The sequence below is a fragment of the Panthera tigris genome, chromosome B2, assembly GCF_018350195.1.
Source record: "Panthera tigris isolate Pti1 chromosome B2, P.tigris_Pti1_mat1.1, whole genome shotgun sequence".
In the NCBI taxonomy this organism is placed as follows: Eukaryota; Metazoa; Chordata; class Mammalia; order Carnivora; family Felidae; genus Panthera; species Panthera tigris.
The window spans coordinates 88,846,402-88,866,916 of NC_056664.1; the positions used below are offsets into that span (position 1 = coordinate 88,846,402).

General features: G+C 36.6%; 1 protein-coding gene across 4 annotated transcripts in view; it reads right to left on the minus strand.

The window, feature by feature from the left end:
- COQ3 (coenzyme Q3, methyltransferase) overlaps nt 1–20,515 on the minus strand; it is a 29,686-nt gene that overhangs the window by 4,203 nt on the left and 4,968 nt on the right. For 3 of the 4 annotated variants that reach the window (XM_042986861.1, XM_007084925.3, XM_042986862.1), the window contains 4 exons: nt 14,802–14,928; nt 12,393–12,545; nt 9,342–9,441; nt 8,131–8,373 (listed from right to left, as the gene is read on the minus strand). In XM_042986861.1, the coding sequence (XP_042842795.1) occupies nt 8,131–8,373; nt 9,342–9,441; nt 12,393–12,545; nt 14,802–14,928 (623 nt within the window). Of the gene's footprint in view, nt 1–8,130; nt 8,374–9,341; nt 9,442–12,392; nt 12,546–14,801; nt 14,929–18,922; nt 20,513–20,515 lie in introns of those variants that run through there. The other variant, XM_042986863.1, reaches the window with a different exon arrangement.

Here is a 20,515-nt window from a genome sequence, read left to right on the forward strand (position 1 = left end):
GGGTGGCTCAGTCGGTTAAGGGTCCGACTTCAGCTCAGGTCACAATCTCGCGGTCCGTGAGTTCGAGCCCCGCGTCGGGCTCTGGGCTGATGGCTCAGAGCCTGGAGCCTGCTTCCGATTCTGTGTCTCCCTCTCTCTCTGCCCCTCCCCCGTTCATGCTCTGTCTCTCTGTTTCAAAAATAAATAAACATTAAAAAAAATTAAAAAAAAAATTTTTAACAACGTCTGCAGTGCAGTTAATAGTATAATGTGAATGTTAATTCCTCAGCTTTGAGAAATAGGGCTAGGACTATGGCGAGGCAGGTGATGTGCCTAAGGAACAAAATCGAAGGAAGCACTCACCTTCTGGAGTGGGCAAGTGCAGGGCTGGCATGTAGGCATGGATGTCTCCTTCAGCTTTGTGCCCCTAGCTCCTGTCCTTACTATGAAATGTTAACAGAAGAAACTGGGGGACAGATATATGGGAACATTCTGTACAATCTTTGTAATCTTCTCTAAAACCAAACTTATTTAAAAAGGAGTATTTCTAAAAAGCTCTAATTACGTAAGAGCTAAGCATTTCGTTCTTTTAGATCTTGACCTTTAGGGTGTTACCTCTACATTAACAACAGGGTTAGAATAACAACAACAACAGCAACAATACTTCAGGAGATTTATTTTTAAAAAATTTGGAACCACCTTGAGAGGACTATGTCTGTGGCAAATTATGTAAACGTAACAATGTAATGAGAAGAACCTGACTTGGAATCAAAAAATGTGACATTAAGCCCCACTTAAGTGCCTAGCGAACTTTGACATAAAGCCCAAGTGACCTCTGGATTCTTGAGGTAAGATGGTAGACTTGGAGGATCCTGAGCTCATCTCTTCCCACGAACACACGAAGGCAACAACTACATTAATGCACTTCATTCTGAAGCCTGGCAAAACAGCTCTTCCACAGCTAAAGCTATAGAGAAAAAGCCACATTGAGAAGGGTAGGAGGGGCAGAGATGTGGTAGGGAACGAAACCCTTGGCACGGAAACCTATAAATTGGAAGGGATATCACAGGCTCAGAGGTCTACCTTGAGAAGCAAGGGGATCAAGTCCCACCTTGGACACTCCTAGCCCCAGGGACCCACACTGACAAGATGAACCCCCATAATGTCTAGCTTTGAAATTCAGAGGGGTTTAACTCTGGGAGAGGCAAAAGTCTATAGGAAACCAAGACTATTCTTAAAGGGCTAGCACAATACCTCAGCCGGGCCAACATCCAGCACATAGACAGCAGTTTGAGAAGTACCAATGTTATACATGAAGGAGATTTATTGACTAATTTTAGGGCATGTGCTGGAAAGGCAGAAATCCACAGGAGCTTTCTTCAGCAATGGAAGTACTGGTAGGTGCCATTTTTCTTACCTTCCTTCAGCCTAGCTGGCCTGATACTTGTGGGAGCCAGTTCTGACACTCTCCATCTATCTTGCTACCACCTCTCACCCTGCCCTGGCATTCCCCTGTGGACCTATCTGCCCTGGAAGGTGACCCTCCAAAGTGACTCCCACCCTGCCACACCCAAAGCTACTGCCCCACCACACCTAGTGGCAGCACTCCTACCCTGGGGAGTGGATGGGCAGCGCCACATACCAGCATGTGGGCAGAAACTGCAGCTGAGCCACTCAGCCAGCGTGGCTGGGAAACTGCCCTGTATGCCAGTGTACCTGCGGAAGTCACAGCTGGTCACTGCAGACAGCTAGGCTGAGGATCAACCCTGCCTACCAGAACTTGCAGAGTTATAGCCCAGTCACAACATGAGGGCGCACAAAGCCCATACAGGGGACACCCAGACAGTCCCAAACAAGATAAACCCAAGGATATCCACACCAAGATACATAATAATTAAAATGTCAAAAAATGAAGACATGCCAGAAGGGAGTGGCATGATATATTCAAAGAGATGAAAATAAAAAACCTACAATTAAGAATACTCTACCTGGCAAGGTTAATATTCAGAATTGAAAGACAGATAAAGAGTTTCCCAAACAAAAGTTAAAAGAAGTTCATCAACCCTAAACTGGCCTTCTAAGAAATGTTAAAGGGATATCTTTATGCAGAAAAGAAAAGGCCATAAGTAGAAGTAAGAAAATTTTAAAAGGTAAAAAATTTCACTAGTAAAAGCAAATATATATATAGTAAAAGTAGTAGATCAAGCATTATAAAAGCTAGTATAAAGGTTAAAAGACAAAAGTAGTGGGGCGCCTGGGTGGCTTGGTCGGTTAAGCGTCGGACTTCGGCTCAGGTCATGATTTCACGGGCCGTGAGTTCGAGCCCCGCATCGGGCTCTGTGCTGACAGCTCAGAGCCTGGAGCCTGTTTCAGATTCTGTGTCTCCCTCTCTCTCTGCCCCTCCACTGTTCATGCTCTGTCTCTCTCTGTCTCAAAAATAAATAAACGTTTAAAAAAAAATTAAAAAAAAAAAGACAAAAGTAGTAAAATCAATTATATCTACAAAACTTAGTTAAGAAATACACAATATAAAAATATGTAAAATAAGGTGTCATAAAATGTAGAGGGGGTAGTAAAAATGTAGTGCTTTTAGAATGTGTTCAAACTTAAGTGACCATCAACTTAAAATAGACTTCTATATATGTAGAATGTTATATATGAACCTTCTAGTAATCAAAAACCAAAAACCTATAAGAGACACATGAAAAATAAAGAGAAAAGGAATCCAAGCATAGCACTAAAGACAGTCATCAACCACAAGGATAGAAAGCAAGAGAAGAACAGAGAATAAAAAAAAACAAAAAAAACACCTCAGAATACAATTAACATAATGTCATACCTATCAGTAATTACTTTAAATGTAAATGAACTAAATGTTCCAGTCAAAAGCCACAGAGTGATGAATGGATAAAAACACAAAACTTATCTATTTGCTGCTTCTAAGACACTGGCTTCAGACCTAAAGAGCATAAAGACCGAAAGTGAAGGGGTGGAAAAAGATAATCCATGCAAATGGAAGCAAAGAAAAAGAAAGCTGTAGCAATATATACATCAGACAATAGACTTTAGAACAAAGACTATAACAAGAGACAAAGGGCACTAATAATGATAAAGGAATCAATCTAACAAGAAAATATAACAATTGTAAATATATACACAACCAACAAGAGAGGACCTAAACACATAAAGCAAATATTAACAGACATAAATGGAGAAATTGCCAATAATATAACAGTAAGAGACTTTAATACCCATCCCACATACATCAATAGATAAGAGCATCCAGACAGAAAATCAATAAAGAAACAGCTCTTTTGATTTATACATTAGACCAGATAGACTTAATAGGGAGATACATAACATTCATGTAAAAATAGCAGAATAGGGGCACCTGGGGTGGCTCAGGCAGTTGAGCGTCCAACTTTGGTCCAGGTCACGATCTTGTGGTTCATGAGTTCGAGCCCCACATCAAGCTCTGTGCTGACAGCTCAGAGCCTGGAGCCTGCTTTGGATTCTGTGTCTCCTTCTCTCTCCGCCCCTCCCCTGCCCGTGCTCGCTCTCTCTCTCTCTCTTTCTCTCTCTCAAAAATAAATTTAAGGGGCGCCTGGGTGGCGCAGTCGGTTAAGCGTCCGACTTCAGCCAGGTCACAATCTCGCGGTCTGTGAGTTCGAGCCCCGCGTCAGGCTCTGGGCTGATGGCTCGGAGCCTGGAGCCTGTTTCCGATTCTGTGTCTCCCTCTCTCTCTGCCCCTCCCCCGTTCATGCTCTGTCTCTCTCTGTCCCAAAAATAAATAAATAAATAAATAAATAAATAAATAAATAAATAATAAATTTTAAAAAACATTAAAAAAATTTTTAATAGAATATACATTCTTTTCAAGTGCACATGGAACATCCTCCAGGATAGATCTCCTCAGGCCACAAAACAAAAATCAATCAATTTAAGAAGACTGAAATCATATCATCTTTTTTGACCACAACAGAAATAAACTAAAAACACTGGAAAAAACACAAACACATAGAGGCTAAACAATATGCAACAAAACAACCCATGGGTCAACAAAAAAATCAGGGAGTAAACTTAAAAAAATACCTGGAGAGATATGAAAATGGAAACAAAATGGTTCAAAATCTTTGGGACACAGCAAAAGCTGTTCTAAGAGGGAAGTTTATGGCAATGACTGACTCTAAAGAAACAAGAAAAATCTTAAATAAAACAATCTAACCTTACACCTAAAGGAACCAGGAAAAGAATAAACAAAGCCCCAAGTTAATAGAAGGAAGAAAATAATAAAGATCAAAGCATAAAAACATGAAATAGAGACTAAAAAAAAAAAGAAAATATCAATGAAACTTAAAGCTGGTTCTTTGAAAACACAAACAAAATTGATACACTTTTAGCCAGACTCATCAAGAAAAAAAGAGAGGATTCAAATAAATAAAATCAGAATGAAAGAAGAAAAGTTATAACTGGCACTACAGAAATGCAAAGGATTATAAGAACAACTATGAAAAATTCAATGCCAACTAACTGGACAACCTAGTAGAAATGGGTAAATACCTAGAAGCACACAATCTTCCCAGCCTGAATCAGGAAGAAATAGAAAATCTGAACTGATCAATTACCAGTAACAAAATTGAATCAGTAATTTAAAAACCCCCAAGAAACAAAAGTCCAAGATCAGATAGCTTCATAAGTGAATTTTACCAAATATTTAAAGAGTTAAAGCCTATCCTTTTCAAAACTATTCCAAAAAATAGAAGAGGAATAAATGCTTCCAAATTTCTTGTATAAGGGCAGCATGACCCTGATACCAAAACCAGACAAAAACACTGCAAGAAAAGAAAATTACAGACCAACATCCTAATAACCAAATTCAATAATACTTTAAAAGGATCACTCACCATGATCAAGTGGCATTTATTTCAGAGATGCAAGAATGGTTCACTATGTGCAAATGAACAAACATGATACAAGACATTAACAAAATGAAGAATGAAAATCATACGACCATCTCAATAGATGCAGAAAAAGCATTTGACAAAATTTAACATGTTTATGATAAAAATGTTCAACAAAGTGGGTATAGAGAGAACATGTCTCAACAGAATAAATCCATATGTGAAAAACCCACAGCTAACATCACATTCAATGATGAAAAGCTGAAAGCTTTTCCTCTAACATAAGGAAGAAGGCAAGGATGTCCACTCTTGTCACTTTTATCCAACATAGTACTGGAAATCCTAGCTGTAGCAATCAGCCAAGGTAAAGAAATAAAAGGCATTCCAATTGGTAAGGAAGAAGTAAAACTGTTACTATTTGCAGATGACATGTTATATATAGAAAACCCTAGACTCCACCAAAAACTATTAGAGCTAACAAATGAATTCAGTAAAGTTACAGGATATAAAATTAATTTAGAGAAATTGGTTGCATTTCTATACACTAATAATGAACTAGCAGAGAGAGAAATCAACCTCATTTACAACGGGTTCAAAAAAGAATAAAATACCTAGGAATTAATTTAACCAAGGAAGTGAAAGACCTAAACTCTGAAAATTATAAGACAATGATGAAAGAAACTGAAGACAACACAAATAAATGGAAAGATACACCATGCTTACAGATGGGAAGAATTAATATTGTTAAAATGTCTACATTACACAAAGCAATCTATAGATTCAATGCAATCTCTACCAAATTCCAAAAGTATTGGTTAAAGAACTAGAAGAAATAATCCTAAAATTTGTATGAAACCTCAAAAGACCCCAAATCTTGAGAAAGAATGAAGCTGGAGGTACATAACCCAAGATTTCAAACTATATCACAAACTAAAGTAATTAAAATAATATGGTACTGGCACAAAAATATATCAACAGAACAGAATGGAGAACTCAAAAATAAATCCAAGCTTATATGGTCAATTAACCTACAACAAAGGAGGCAAGAACATACAATGGAAAATGGTGCTAGGAAAACTTGACAGCTATATGCAAAAGAGTGAAACTGGACCACGTTCTTACACCATACATAAAAATAAACTCAAAATGGATTAAAGGCCTAAATCTAAGACCTGAAGCCATAAAACTCCTAAAAGAAAACATACGCAGCATGTTAAATAAAGCATCAGCTTTAGCAATATTTCTCTGGATTTGTTTTCTCAGGCAAGGGAAAGGAAAGCAAAAATAAACAATTGTGATTACATTAAACTAAAAAAAAAAAAAAAAGCTTTTGCACAGCAAAGAAAACCATCAACAAAATAAAAAGGCAACATACTAAATGGGAGATGTTTGCAAATGATATAATTGATAAGGAGTTAATATCCAAAATATATAAAGAACTGCTACAACTCAACACCAAAAAAATCAATCCGATTGAAAAACAGGTAGAAGACGTGGATAGGCATTTTTCCAAAGAAATATAGATGACCAACATGAAAAAGTGCTCAACATCACTAATCATCAGGGAAATGCAAATCAAAACTCTAATTAGATATCATCTCACACCTGTAGGAATGACTAGTACCAAAAAGACAAGAAATAACAAGTGTTGATGAGACTATGGAGAGAAAAGAAACACTGTGCACTGGTGGTGGGAATGTTAATTAGTACAGCCACTATGAAAAACAATATGGAGGTTCTTTCAAAAAATTAAAATAGAAATACCATAGAATCTAGCAATTCCACTTCTGGATATTTACCTGAAGAAAACAAACACGAATTTGAAACACATATGCACCCCTATATTTACTGCAGCATTATTTACAATAGCCAAGATATGGAAGCAACGTAGGTGTCCATCAATACATGAATGGATAAAGAATACATTGTATACCATCAAGTATTACTCACGATAAAAAAAAAAAATAAGATCTTGCTATTTGCAACAACACGGATAGACACAGAGGGAATTATGCTAAGTAAAATAAGTCAGACAGATAAAGACAAACACTATATGATTTAACTTACCTGTGAAATCTAAAAAACAAAACAAATGAACAAACAAAAACTAGAAACATACTCATAAATACAGAGAACTGGGGATTGCCAGAAGAGAGACGGGTGGGAGACAGGCAAAATAGGTGAAGGGGATTCAGAGATATAAATTTCCAGTCATAGAACAAGTAAGTCATGAAGATGAAAAGTACAGCATAGAGAAAACAGTAATACTCTAATAACTTTTTATGGTGACAGATGGGAAGTACACTTATTGTGGTGAGCATTTCATAATGTATATAATTGCAAATCAATATGTTATATGCCTGAAACTAATACAATATTGTATGTCAACTGTACCTAAATTAAAAAAACCCAAAAGACCAAGTAAACTCTGATATCTCTCAAATATTGATCTCCTTTGGTCCAAGTTGGTCACACCAGTACCAATACCAGTACCTGCTTACTGGTCACACCAGTACCAGTACCTGCTTACCTTTCTCATCTGGTTGTAGGGAAAATCAATGAAATCATATATATGAAGTATTCTTTTATAAGCTAAAAACTGTTATATATATCACATACAGAGATACTTAAGAAATGTTAAGTCAACTTACACTAATGGTTTTTATTGATTTTTAAGTATTAATCCAAATCAATTTCTTAATAATTGTCATTCAATATCTTATTATTTTATTTTATTTTTTTAAGTTTATTTATTTTTCACAGAGAGAGAGAGTGCAAGTGTGAGCTAGGGAGGGACAGAGAGAGAGGGAGACACGGGATCGGAAGCAGGCTCCAGGCTCTGAGCTGTCTGTCAGCACAGAGCCTGACGCGGGGCTCAAACTCACGAACCGTGAGATGATGACCTGAGCTAAAGTCGGACGCTTAACTAACTGAGCCACCCAGGCGCCCCTCATTCGATATCTATCAGGTATTTAATCCGGATTATACCAATGGAAAACTACCACTTTAAATCTATTGTTTATAATTATAATGTTCAGCACCAACACTTCCCAAGATTCTTGGATATCAAGATACTGTATCTGGAAAACCCTGGTATTGAGTGCAAGCTGAGAAGCAGAAGTAACTGCCAGCAGAGATGCTATCCCCTAATCTTAGCTTCCTGGTTTCAAGTATTATGAAATATTTATTGCTATGAATACATATACACACTCAAAAAAAAAAAAAAACAAGTAAACCCAGTAAGTCTTACTTTTAACACTTGACAGCAGCACTGTATAAATGTTTCTAGATCAATCACATGCTCTACAACTTCAGAAGCTACAACAGCATCAAATGCTTCTGTTGTCTCTTCCACAATCTCTTCCAGGGAACATGCTCTGTACTCTATTCTCTTATCTAGGATTGGATCAAATGATTTATGGTGCTGTGCTGTCTTAATGTTCTCATCCACAGGATCGATTCCAGTAACTGAAGCTCCAAGCCGCCCTAGAGGCTAATTGAATAAAAAACTGTTATCCTCAGGAAGAAAACAGAACACATATTGGCAATAAAAAGCTTATCAAAAAGGAAACAAGATTAATCATGAGGGAATAATTATTGGAGACTGTTTATGGGTACATGGAAGTTCATTAGACCATTTTCTCTAGTTTGTACACATTTGACAATTACCATAATAAGAAGCTTAAGAGTGAATAATAATCACAACAAAAAAACCTATGAAGAATTATTTGAGAATAGCGGGGAGCCGGGGGAAAAGTTCTATTTTAACTCATTTTATTTTAGTAGGCTCCACACCCAATGTGGGGCTTGAACTCACAACCCTGAGATTAAGAGTTGTATGCTCTATCGATTAAGCCAGCCAGGCACCCCTCTATAGATACAATTACAAGCACATAATACAGTATTAACATATTTAAAGTGCACAAAAAGTTATTGTGTTGATAGCAGACAACAAAATAGAGCTGCCTGGCATAAATATAAGTTAAAGCAAATATTTTTTAAAGGGAGTGAATGAGTATTCTTCCAAGTACTCTAAAGCACCTGAGAAGAGGAGAGAACCCCACAAGCAGGCAATACTCTTAGGTTTTGATACTGAAATAAATGCAAAGGAATAGCTTATCATTGCATTTAAACCAGTGGAAACTGCCTAATCTCTTAGAAGAGACAAAAAAATTATCAAAGCTATTTGAATGACCAGTGTCCGATTTTGTGCAAAAACAAACAACAAAAAAACAACCAAAAAAATCCTCACTATAATTTTCTGAAATTTTTATATATATTTTTTAAGAAGGTAAAAAGCATGTATTAATGTTACAATGGTAAAAATATTAAGAACATTATGCATTTTGTTTTTTTTTTAACAAACAATACTATTTATTAAACAAATAAATGAGTCAGAAGCCTACTTTTTCTCAAAATATTTCCCAGTTAAAAATGGCAGGAAAGTTGTAAATTACTTACTTCAGTTAATAATCCACCACCACAGCCAACATCAAGAATCTTCATCCCAGACAAAGGTTTGCCTGGCTGGTGATCAGCAACTGTTTTTAAAAGATTGTCTCTTTTTTTAAAATCCAAAACATATAAAAGAAAGTTATTAATTTTGTCAATAAAATCTTAAAAAAAATTTTTTAATGTTTATTTATTTTTGAGAGAGGGACGCAGACAGAGTGCGAGCCGGGGAAGGGCAGAGAAAGCGGGAGACACAGAATTGGAAGCAGGCAGCACAGAGCCCGATACAGGGCTCAATTCATGAACTGTGAGATCATGACGCCCACTGAAGTCTGACGCTTAACCCACTGAGCCACCTACGCAGCCCTGTCAATAAAATCCTAAACGTGTACAATTTTCAAGGAAACATTAAACTCTTATTTTACATGGATTATTGATTTTGGGGGGTAAAAAGACCTTTTATTTTCAGCATTAAATTACTTTTTTAATTATCAAAAGCAGTAATAATTATGAGTTGTTACTTTAGTAGTAATCTAAAGGAAAACTAAAAACAATTTAGTTTTTATCTGCTTGAAATATGTCAACTGGGGAATCGAGGACCTACACTGTCAGTACTAACTAGACCCATTTCATGTCAGCAACAAATAGGCTATTTTATAGGGCTTAGATGTAACATACTGGTGATCTATATTTTCAGATTTTACCTATAGTCCCTTCTAAATTGATTCTCTTTTGATCTTCTAAGTTAGTAATGTTTTCATGATCATGTAAATAGGCATCCAAATCAAGTTAACTTAATTCTAAGATAATCATAGTAATACTTTACCACATTCAAAAACAGAAGCACACACACACACACCCACAAATATATACCTAACATAATGTAAACTAGACTTTTAAGTTGGACTATATATGAATTTTATTTATACTTTAATGAGGATACCTTAGAATATCTTTTTTGTCTTTTCTTTTTTTTTTTTTTTTTAAGAAGGCTCAACATAGGGCTTGAATTTACAACTCTGATATTAAGAGTTGCATGCTCTACTGAGCCAGCCAGGTGCCCCAGGATCTTTTATTGCTATTAACATTGACTGACTTATAAGAATAACCTACACAGTGGTTAAGTAGATAATATCAGAATGTTATACAGAGAGGATCAATTTCAAATGAAGTCCAACCCATTCTTCACAGATGGGCTAAAATGACTCCTTTATATTATAATTTAGATCATATCACTCCCCTTCAATGGCTTCCAATTATGCTCAGAATAAAATCTACATTTCTAACCATAATTTATACTTCCTTGGATAATCTGTTTTAGTGTGATGTCTAAATACAGACAGAGAATAGAGTTATTCTCAAACGGAATGTGCATCAGAATCACCTGAAAGGGTTGCTAAAACACAGACTGCCAACCCCCCAGGGCAGGAGGGCCAGGGCAAGACCTGAGGATTTTGTATTCCTCACAAGTTCCCAGGTAATACTTATGTTGCTAGTCCAGGACCCACACCTTTAGAACCGTGGATCCAGCCTAACAAAATGATATTTCTACCTTTTTCTTAGTGTTTCAGTGATGCACTAATTCAGAGGTAATAGAAAGGTGATAATATATCCCTTTTGCTTCACTGAGTCTGGATGAACCAGCAAAAAACAATGAAGAAGTTCCTTAACGGCAATCTGAGTCAGACATTCTGTGTCTATAACAGTGCCTTGCTCATACTGGGTGCTCAAAAAATTTCTTTAAAAATTTTTAAGTTTATTTATTTATTTTGAGAGAGAAAGAGAGGGTGGGAGGAGCAGGACAGAGAGAGAGGGAGAGAGATTGAGAATCCCAAGCAGGCTCTGCACTGTCGGCACAGAGCCCAATGCGGGGCTGCAGCCTGCAAATAGTGAGATCATGGCCTGAGCCAAAACCAAGAGTCTGACGATTAACTGACGGAGCCACCCAGGTGCCCCTAATAAATAAATAAACGGACAAAAAACCGAATTAACAATTCCTTGATAAATGGAGTCTGATTAACCCTTGTCTTTATCTCCCACAGAAAACTGTAAGTTTCTGAAGAACATGGATTATGTTTCAAATGATGAGTATCTTAGTAGAGTCCCCCAAGCTTTGTACAAGATAAGTTCTCAATAAATATTTGTTGAATTGAATTGTCACAGTAGTATTCCCTTTATCAAGACTGCCTAGGGGCGCCTGGGTGGCTCATTCAGTTAAAAGTCTGACTTTGGCTCAGGTCATGACCTCGCCATCTGTGAGCTCGAGCCTGGCTTCAGGCTCTGTGCTGACAGCTCAGAGCCTGGAGACTGCAGCGGATTCTGTGTCCCCCCCCCCATCCCCGGCCCCCGCCTATGCCCCTCCACCACTCATGCTCTGTTTCGCTCTGTCTCTCAAAAATAAATAAATGTTAGGGGCGCCTGGGTGGCTCAGTCGGTTAAGCGTCCAACTTCGGCTCAGGTCACGATCTCTCAGTATGTGAGTTCGAGCCCCGTGTCGGGCTCTGTGCTGACTGCTCAGAGCCTGGAGCCTGTCTTAGATTCTGTGTCTCCCTCTCTCTCTCTCCCTCCCCCGTTCATGCTCTGTCTCTCTCTGTCTCAAAAATAAAATAAACATTAAAAAAAAAATTTTTTTTTGAAAAAAAATAAAAATTAAAAATAAATAAATGTAAAAAAAAAATTTTTTAAACAGACTGTCTAAACATCAAAGTTAGTATAAAATGACCTTGATACCATAGGATCCTAGTTCCTTTTCATAAGGATTTAATTCTAATTAACCTGAAATTGTCCAAAATGCTTCAAGTTAACTAATAAAAGCAGCCTAGATTTTAGGTAATGTTATTAGAAAATTAATGACTTCAAACAATGGACAATGAAAAGAATGTCTCCCTCCAATTTCCAAAGCAAACTTAAAATGCAGCATTTTGAACCTAAGTATAAACCAAGAGAAAAATAAACTAAGATACATATTTTAAAAATATGTATTTTATTTTAAAAATAAAATAAGATACATTATTGAAAAGAATTATATTTTAAAAGACTGAAGAGTTTCTGGAACATTACCTAATAAATGGCACCCTCAGGTCATTCATAGAATGAAGAGGTGCATATATTCCTTGTTCATCCCACCACCTGTGAGCCAGGGCCAGGAATGTTTTTACCTCACTGCTGTCTACAGTGGTCCGAGAAGTACTGTACAGTCTTGTCCAAGGGTACCTAAGAGGTCAAAATAAAGAGCCAGGCAAAAATAGACATTTAAAACAATGTAACAGGGGATATATTATGTAGGCAGATATTCTAATTTATAATTTATTAGATTTTAAATACACGTGTTGCTCATTTTTGATGCTTTAAAACCAAGTTTTCTTACAATCACACTACAAAAAAATATACACATATTTATAAACACACACATATATACACATATATATTTATACACATATATATTCACAGATGAAACAAAGTTAATTTGCTTTCAAAGTAAATTACAACAAAAATGGAATGCTACAAAACTTGGCCTTCTAGGTCACATGTAACAGCAATGATGATAATAATAATATAAATAGGAATAGTAGTAATAGAAGTAGAAATAGTAAGAGCAGTCATTTATTGTGCACTTACTAAATGCCAGGCACTATTTAAGAACTCCACATATGTCATATGTCATCTTATTTAATTGTCCTGGTAACTCTGTAAGGTAGATACTATTATTACCCCTATTACACAGAAAAGAAAAGGGAGGCTCAGAGAGATTAAGTCAGAGTAGAGCCAGGATCTGAACCCAAGCGCCCCCATCTTTCTTCATTTCTAGTGCTATCACCCTAGTCCAAGCTACTATCATCTCTTGCTTGAACTATTTATTGTCGTAGCTGTCTGCTAGGAAGCTGCCTGCTTCCTACCTCACCCCCCACCACCCACCCACCACCAATCTGTTCTCTACAATGCATCCAGAGTGCACTGAAATATAAATACAATCATGCTATTTTTCCACTTAAAATGCTTCCATGGTTTCCCAGTGACATGAGGAAAAAAACTCAAAATCCTTAGCACAGCCCACAATGCTCTGAATTATTTGGTCCCCAATTTCTTCCCTCCCCAAACCCACTTTCCACTACTCTACTCATCCTCCCCATTCCAGCCGCATGGGCCTTCTCTCATTTCCTTGCAGGGACCCTACTTGCTCCATCCTCAGATACTTTGTGTATGTTGTTCTCTCTGCCTGGACCATTCTTCTCACATTCCCTTCCCTCCTCTGCATACCTAATTAATTCCTTTTCATCCTTCGGATCTCAGTTTAGATGTAATGCTATCTAAGAAGTCTTCCCTGACTCTCAAAACTGGGTCATATTTTAACCTCCATATAACTTTGTATGTTTTCATGGAGCTATGTGACAATTTGATTATGTCTCCTCACTAAGCACTACGAGGGCAAGACATGGACTGTCTCACTTACGATTTTATTCCTAGAGATTAGCACAGTTCCTAGAACACAGCTGGTACTCAGGAAACATCTGTCAAATGAATAATCTAATAAAAAAGGCCCAGGAAAGTATAGAATTCACCTAATTTTTTTTTAATAAAATGGGGTCACACAGGGACTAAATAGGGATCAGATACTCTACCATATTCCATGTCAAAGTATATAATAGGAAAACACTCCAGAAGTTCTTGGGTAAGAAAGAATAAGGTTGTTACATTAGAATAAGTAATGCCTTCCTTTCAAATTTTTACCATGTTTTTCTTCGCTACATAGAGAACATTCTATATTGATTACTTATGATCCTTTTAAGAGTTAAATATCATGCTTCTTTAATACTGTCTTATGAATTTACCATCTTTTTTCCATGCTTCATGAAATAATCAATGTCTAATTTATAATAGGTAACAGCATGTGGTTGGTCAGTTGACTACCAATGATCTCACATACACCCAATTTCAAAGGAGCTAGCTTATTTACAAGTAGAGCATGCACTTGGGAAACACAGTTCATATCTTAACTCTATGCAGTATTTTTCACAAGGTTAGAAATTGCTTTATAAAATACAAATACAGAAAGACATTCTTTGATTCAGTCTTACCACCTAGAAACTGTATAATTACCCACCTGATCATATTTATGTTGTACCCAAATCCTTCATGATTTGAAGCACTGCATTATTTCTATATTGTCACAAATGAGGAAGTAAAAAGTACATCTCTAGGTAATACAGTCTTACATCAAAAATAAAAGTCATATTTAAATATGGATGAAAGGTATGCACTAGATGCATACTGTATTATAACTTTTCTATAGATTTGAAATTTTCCAAATTTAAAAGTTGTTGGAAAAATAAGAATATTTAAATAAATAAGATACCTTAATCGAACCATATACACTATTTCATACTAACAGTGTTTATTAAACACAATCAATACTAAACTATTATTGTACATAATTATGTAAATTTTTGCCACAGGAATGAATAAACTTACCTGTAAATTTTTATTCTATTCAAGCAGGCAAAAGTCATTCTATAGGATTTGAACCACATGATTCTGTATTCACTGAAAACCCATGGTTTAGTCTGTGGAGTCCAACTGAACTGATTCTCTGAATAAACTGAAAATAAAAATTATTAAATAATCTCTATGCCCAACGGGGGCTCAAACTCACAATCTCAAGATCAAGAGTCACAAGCTTTACCAACTCAGCCAGCCAGGCACCCCTGAAAATAAAAATTAAGTGTCTAGAGAAAGCATTTCACAGTATAAATCCCTGATGGGCAGGGATTACACAATTGATAAACACAACTGATTACAATTGATAAACAAAAGGGTTTTCCCCTTAATTTGGGGTTTTATTCTTTTTTTTTTTTTAACTTTCTTTTTTTTTTTTTTTAATTTTTTTTTTTAACGTTTATTTATTTTTGAGACAGAGACAGAGCATGAACGGGGGAGGGTCAGAGAGAGAGGGAGACACAGAATCTGAAACAGGCTCCAGGCTCTGAGCAGTCAGCACAGAGCCCGACGCGGGGCTCGAACTCACGGACCGTGAGATCGTGACCTGAGCCGAAGTCGGACGCTCAACCGACTGAGCCACCCAGGCGCCCCTGGGGTTTTATTCTAAAACATAAAATAAAGTCTTGCATTCTGCCATCTAACTCTAATCAGAAATTTCTGAAATGTAAATTATCAAAAAAAAGTAATGCATATGTAAAAGTTTTTCATGCCATTCGTTTCTGCACCAGCATTATGCTGCACAATTATAAAAAACTCATATTCAAAACAAAACTGTGACCTTTTAAAACAAGGATAATATGAATTCAGAGATTTGTCAAAACTAGCTCAAATTCTGTCACGTTAGCTACATGAAATGGATTCATACATAGGCTGAACACCCTTTACAAAGGAAACACTGTGTGTGTGTGTGTGTGTGTGTGTGTGTATACATATCATCCTAAAATAATCACTCATACAGTCTATATGTTCAAACTTACATAGAGACCTGCTTTATGAACTAGTTACTCTGCTGCGAACATAACAGATGTTCAATAAACATTTAGACAAAATAGACCTTAGAGCAAATTACTAGGGACATTATAAAGTTCACTCAAATGATTTTTTGACAATGGTGCAAAAGCAGTTCAATGGAGAAAATAGTCATTTCAATAAATGGGGTTGAAACAACTGGATATCATAGACCAAAAAAGAAAATTTAAACCTAAATCTCACTTCTTATACAAAAATGAACTTAAAATGGATCATTGATCTAAATGTAAAACCATAATACTTTTAAAAGAAACTATGGAAGGGGCGCCTGGGTGGCGCAGTCGGTTAAGCGTCCGACTTCAGCCAGGTCACGATCTCGCGGTCCGTGAGTTCGAGCCCCGCGTCAGGCTCTGGGCTGATGGCTCGGAGCCTGGAGCCTGTTTCCGATTCTGTGTCTCCCTCTCTCTCTGACCCTCCCCCGTTCATGCTCTGTCTCTCTCTGTCCCAAAAATAAATAAAAAAAAAACGTTGAAGAAAAAAAAAAGAAACTATGGAAGATCTTCATGATTTAGGATTAGGCAGAGAGTTCTTACATCTGACACCAAAAGCCCAATCCATAATAGAAAATACTGATTAAACTGGACTTAAAATTTAAAACTTTTGAGCCTGGAGCCTGCTTCGGATTCTGTGTCTCCCTCTCTCTCTGACCCTCCCCCCGTTCATGCTCTGTCTCTCTCTGTCTCAAAAATAAATAAACGTTAAAAAAATTGAAAAAAAATACTTTAAAACTTTTGCCTTGCAAAAGACTCTGTTAAGAAAAACAAAAGACAAATCACAGACGGGGAGAAAATATTTGCAAAACACATACCCCACAAAGAACTTGTATCTGGAATATGTAAGGATATTTTCTAAACTCAACAGTAAAACCCAACTCTCATAAAACAAACAAGAACAACAACAAACAAAGGAATCCAATTATATAATGGGTGTGGGTATACAAAGTGGGTATAGAAAGACACGAAGAGACATTTCATCAAAGAGAAGATACAGATGCAAATAAGCACATGAAGAGACATGAAGTATCAATCGCCATTAGAGGAATACAAATGAAGGCTACTACATGCCTATCATGTTGGCTAAAACTTAATCACCCTCGTATAACCAAAGCTGCACTGGGATATGAAGCAACTAGATCTCTTACATATTGCTAGTGGGAATGTAAAATGATACAGATACTGAGGAAAGCTAAAAGTTTAGCACTTTAACCTATTCAAGTTAAACATACACTTGTCATACAAACCAACAATTCCATTCTTGGACATTTATCCTGGAGAAGTGAAAACTTATGTCCACACAAAAACCTGTATGTAAATGTTCACAGCAGCTTTATTCATAATAGCTAAAAACTGGAAACACCAAAATATCCTATGATAGGTGAATTGCTAAACAAACTGTGTTATACCCATATCATGAAATACAAATCAGAAATCAAAACTGATACAAGAACTTGGGATAGATTTCAAGGGTATTTATTCAATGGGTGGGTGGGGGGGCAATTTCAGAAGGTACATACTGTATGATTCCATTTATACAACACTCTTGAAATGGTAAAATTATAGTAATGGAGAACAGATTAATGATTGCCAAGGGTTAAGGTCAGGGTAGGGTCTGACTACAAAGGAGTAGTATTAGGAGATTTCTTTGTGATTATGGACAGTTCCATATTCTGATTGTAATGATTATTACACAAATCTATATATGTGGTAACACACACACACACACACAAGTGCATGTAAATGTGGTAAAATCCAAATCAGGTCTATGGTTTAATAATAGTATCATACTAATGTCAATTTTATGGCTTTTACAATGTATTGTGGTTAGGTAAGATATTATCACTGAAGAATTGAATGAAGGGCATATTGAAATTCTCTGTACTATTTTTGCAACTTCTTGTCTTAGATTATTTCAAAATAAAAAATAATTTTAAAATTAAAAAGCACAAATGGGTATACTACAAAGTACCTCGCCTACCTTGCTTTTTCCACCTATCATGGTATCTTGGAGATTTCATAACAGAGCATAAAGAACTTCCTTTCTTCTTTTTTTTTTTTTAAACATTTATTTTAGAGAGGGAGAGAGTGTGCACTAGTGGAGGAGGGGCAGAGAGATGGGGGCACGGAAGATGTGAAGTAAAGCAGGCTCTGTGCTGAAACAGAGAGCCTGATGTGGGGCGCAAACTCATGAACTGTAAGATCATGACCTGAGCCAAAGTCAGAGGCTTAACCAAGTGAGCCCCCCAGGCACCCCCCTCTTTCTTTTAGAGCTGCATAGTAATCCATTATATGTTTATCTCATAGTTTATTTAAGCAGTTCCCTATTAATGCATATTTATTCAGATTATTTACAAGTTTTTGCTATTTCCAAAACAGAAGACTGAAGTCCACAGATGGGGCACCACGTCGGTTGAGCATCCAACTTCGGCTCAGGTCATGATCTTGCGGTTTGTGGGTTCGAGCCCCGCGTTGGGCTCTGTGCTGACAGCTCAGAGCCTGGAGTCTGCTTCGGATTCTGTGTCTCCCTCTCTCTCTGCCCCCCCCCCCGCCCCCACTCACACTCTGTCTCTCTCTCCTTCAAAAATAAACATTAAAAAAATTTTTTTAAAAAAAGATTGAATTCCACAGGTAATTTCATATATTTTAGAGAGTACTTACTTGTAGGTAAAATCCCAAGAATCACTGTGTTAAATGGCATGTGCATTTATAAATTTGTAATTGCCACTCATAGATGTTGAAGCAGTTTGCAACCCCATGGGTAATATCAGTTTCTAGCGCTAGCTTCCTTCCCCACACCAACAGCCCATGCAATGTATTATCAAATGTTTTCCTTTGTTAATTCAATACGTGAAAAAGGTATCCCAGTGTTATTTGAATTTATCATGAATGAGGTTAAATGTCCCTTCTTAATTTAACGGGGCTATATCTGAATGTTTGTGTTCTCCCCAAATTCATTTGTTGAAATCCTAACCCCTAAAGTGATACTAGGAGATGGGGCCTTTGGGAGGTGATGAGGGCTCATAATGGAGTCTTCATACAAGACCCCAAAAGCAAGCTTGTCTCTCCTACCATGTGAGGACACAGGAAGAAGGCTCCATCTAAGCACCAGGAAATGAGCTTTTACCAGACACCAAATCTTGGAATTCCCAGTCTCCAGAACTGTGAGAAATAAATTTCTGTTGTTTATAAATCATCCAGTCTGTGGTATTTTGTTAGAGTAATCAAATGGACAAAGACAAATGGTCATTTATATTTCACGGCTTATCTTATCATAGTCTCTGAATATTTTTCTCCTGAGCTTTTATGTTTTTTTTTTGTTTTTGTTTTTTTAATTTTGTTTTTTAATAGGATCTTCACAGTCCGGGAACAAGGTCATTTCACCATTGTCAAAAAAAAAAGTTTGTGCTTCTAGGCCTTTCCTCATGTTATTCTCTCTCCCACCATTTCTATCCGTACTATCTTTTAAGACCCAGTTCAAATACCACCTCCTTTATGACTTTGGGTAGATAAATGAAATACTGTATTAGAGAATTATGTAAACTGTGATATGCATATAAGAATATATAAGGTATGACTACGCAACTGAGCATCAGAGATTTTAACACAGTACCTGCTCTGTACTCAGTGATGACCCCTACCTCCCCTTCACCTCCCCTATTTCTGTAAAACTAGCCCCTTGGTCATCAGTATTGCCAGAATTCTCAAGAGCTATAAAAACCACCACACCACACCTGAAAGAAACTGAGTTTGTATTAATAATTAGAATCCTACCAATTCATTGTCTACTTTGAATCTGTGATCCTTCTGGTACTTGAGATTTTAAAGAAATGAAGGAAAACTTCATTTAATTCATTCAAAACATCATTTACCCAAAGCCTATAACATACTACACCGACAGTGTAAGACCTCTACTCTGCCAATATCTTAGTTCCAGTAATCATCACTTATTATCTGGATTACTCTTAAGGTCTCCTTGAGCCTAGTCTTGTCTGCCACCATCTCACTTTCTACCCATCTGCCAAGTGTTCTTTCTTAAACACAAGTCTGATTATATTGCTCTTTCAGTAATTTCCCACTGTCCTCAAGATAAAGTCAATCTCAGGAGGTTTACATGGCCTTTCATTGACTTGTCATGGCCTGAAAAGTCTATCTCATCCCTTGCCACTCTCCACCCTCACCTCCAGCCCTCCTTTTCAAGGAACACTTTGCAGTTTCCCAGAAATCTCAAGATACTCAAGACGGTCCTTTGCCACTCCAACGACTTCTAAAATTGCCAAATTCCCTCAAGATAGCTTCCTAAATACCTTATTTAAAAAGTTTCCCTGTTCACAAATATGTATTAGATGCTCCTTCTATGTTCAGTCCCCAAATCTGAAAATATTTGTAATGTATTTTTCTGAAATTCTGATTATAAAAGATATGTTTACTGAAAAAATATATTCTGACAATATATAATGATAAAATGATAGATTACCACTTCCACCACAGATCACTAATTTTGATGTAGCTCTATTCTCTCTATATATAGTTCCATTTATATATCTCTAAGTGTATAATACATACTGATTTGTAACTTAACTTTAACGCTATATCCTAATCATTTTTCCAAGTGGACACACATTGATTTACATCAATTTTATTGGCTGCACCATTTTTCATTGT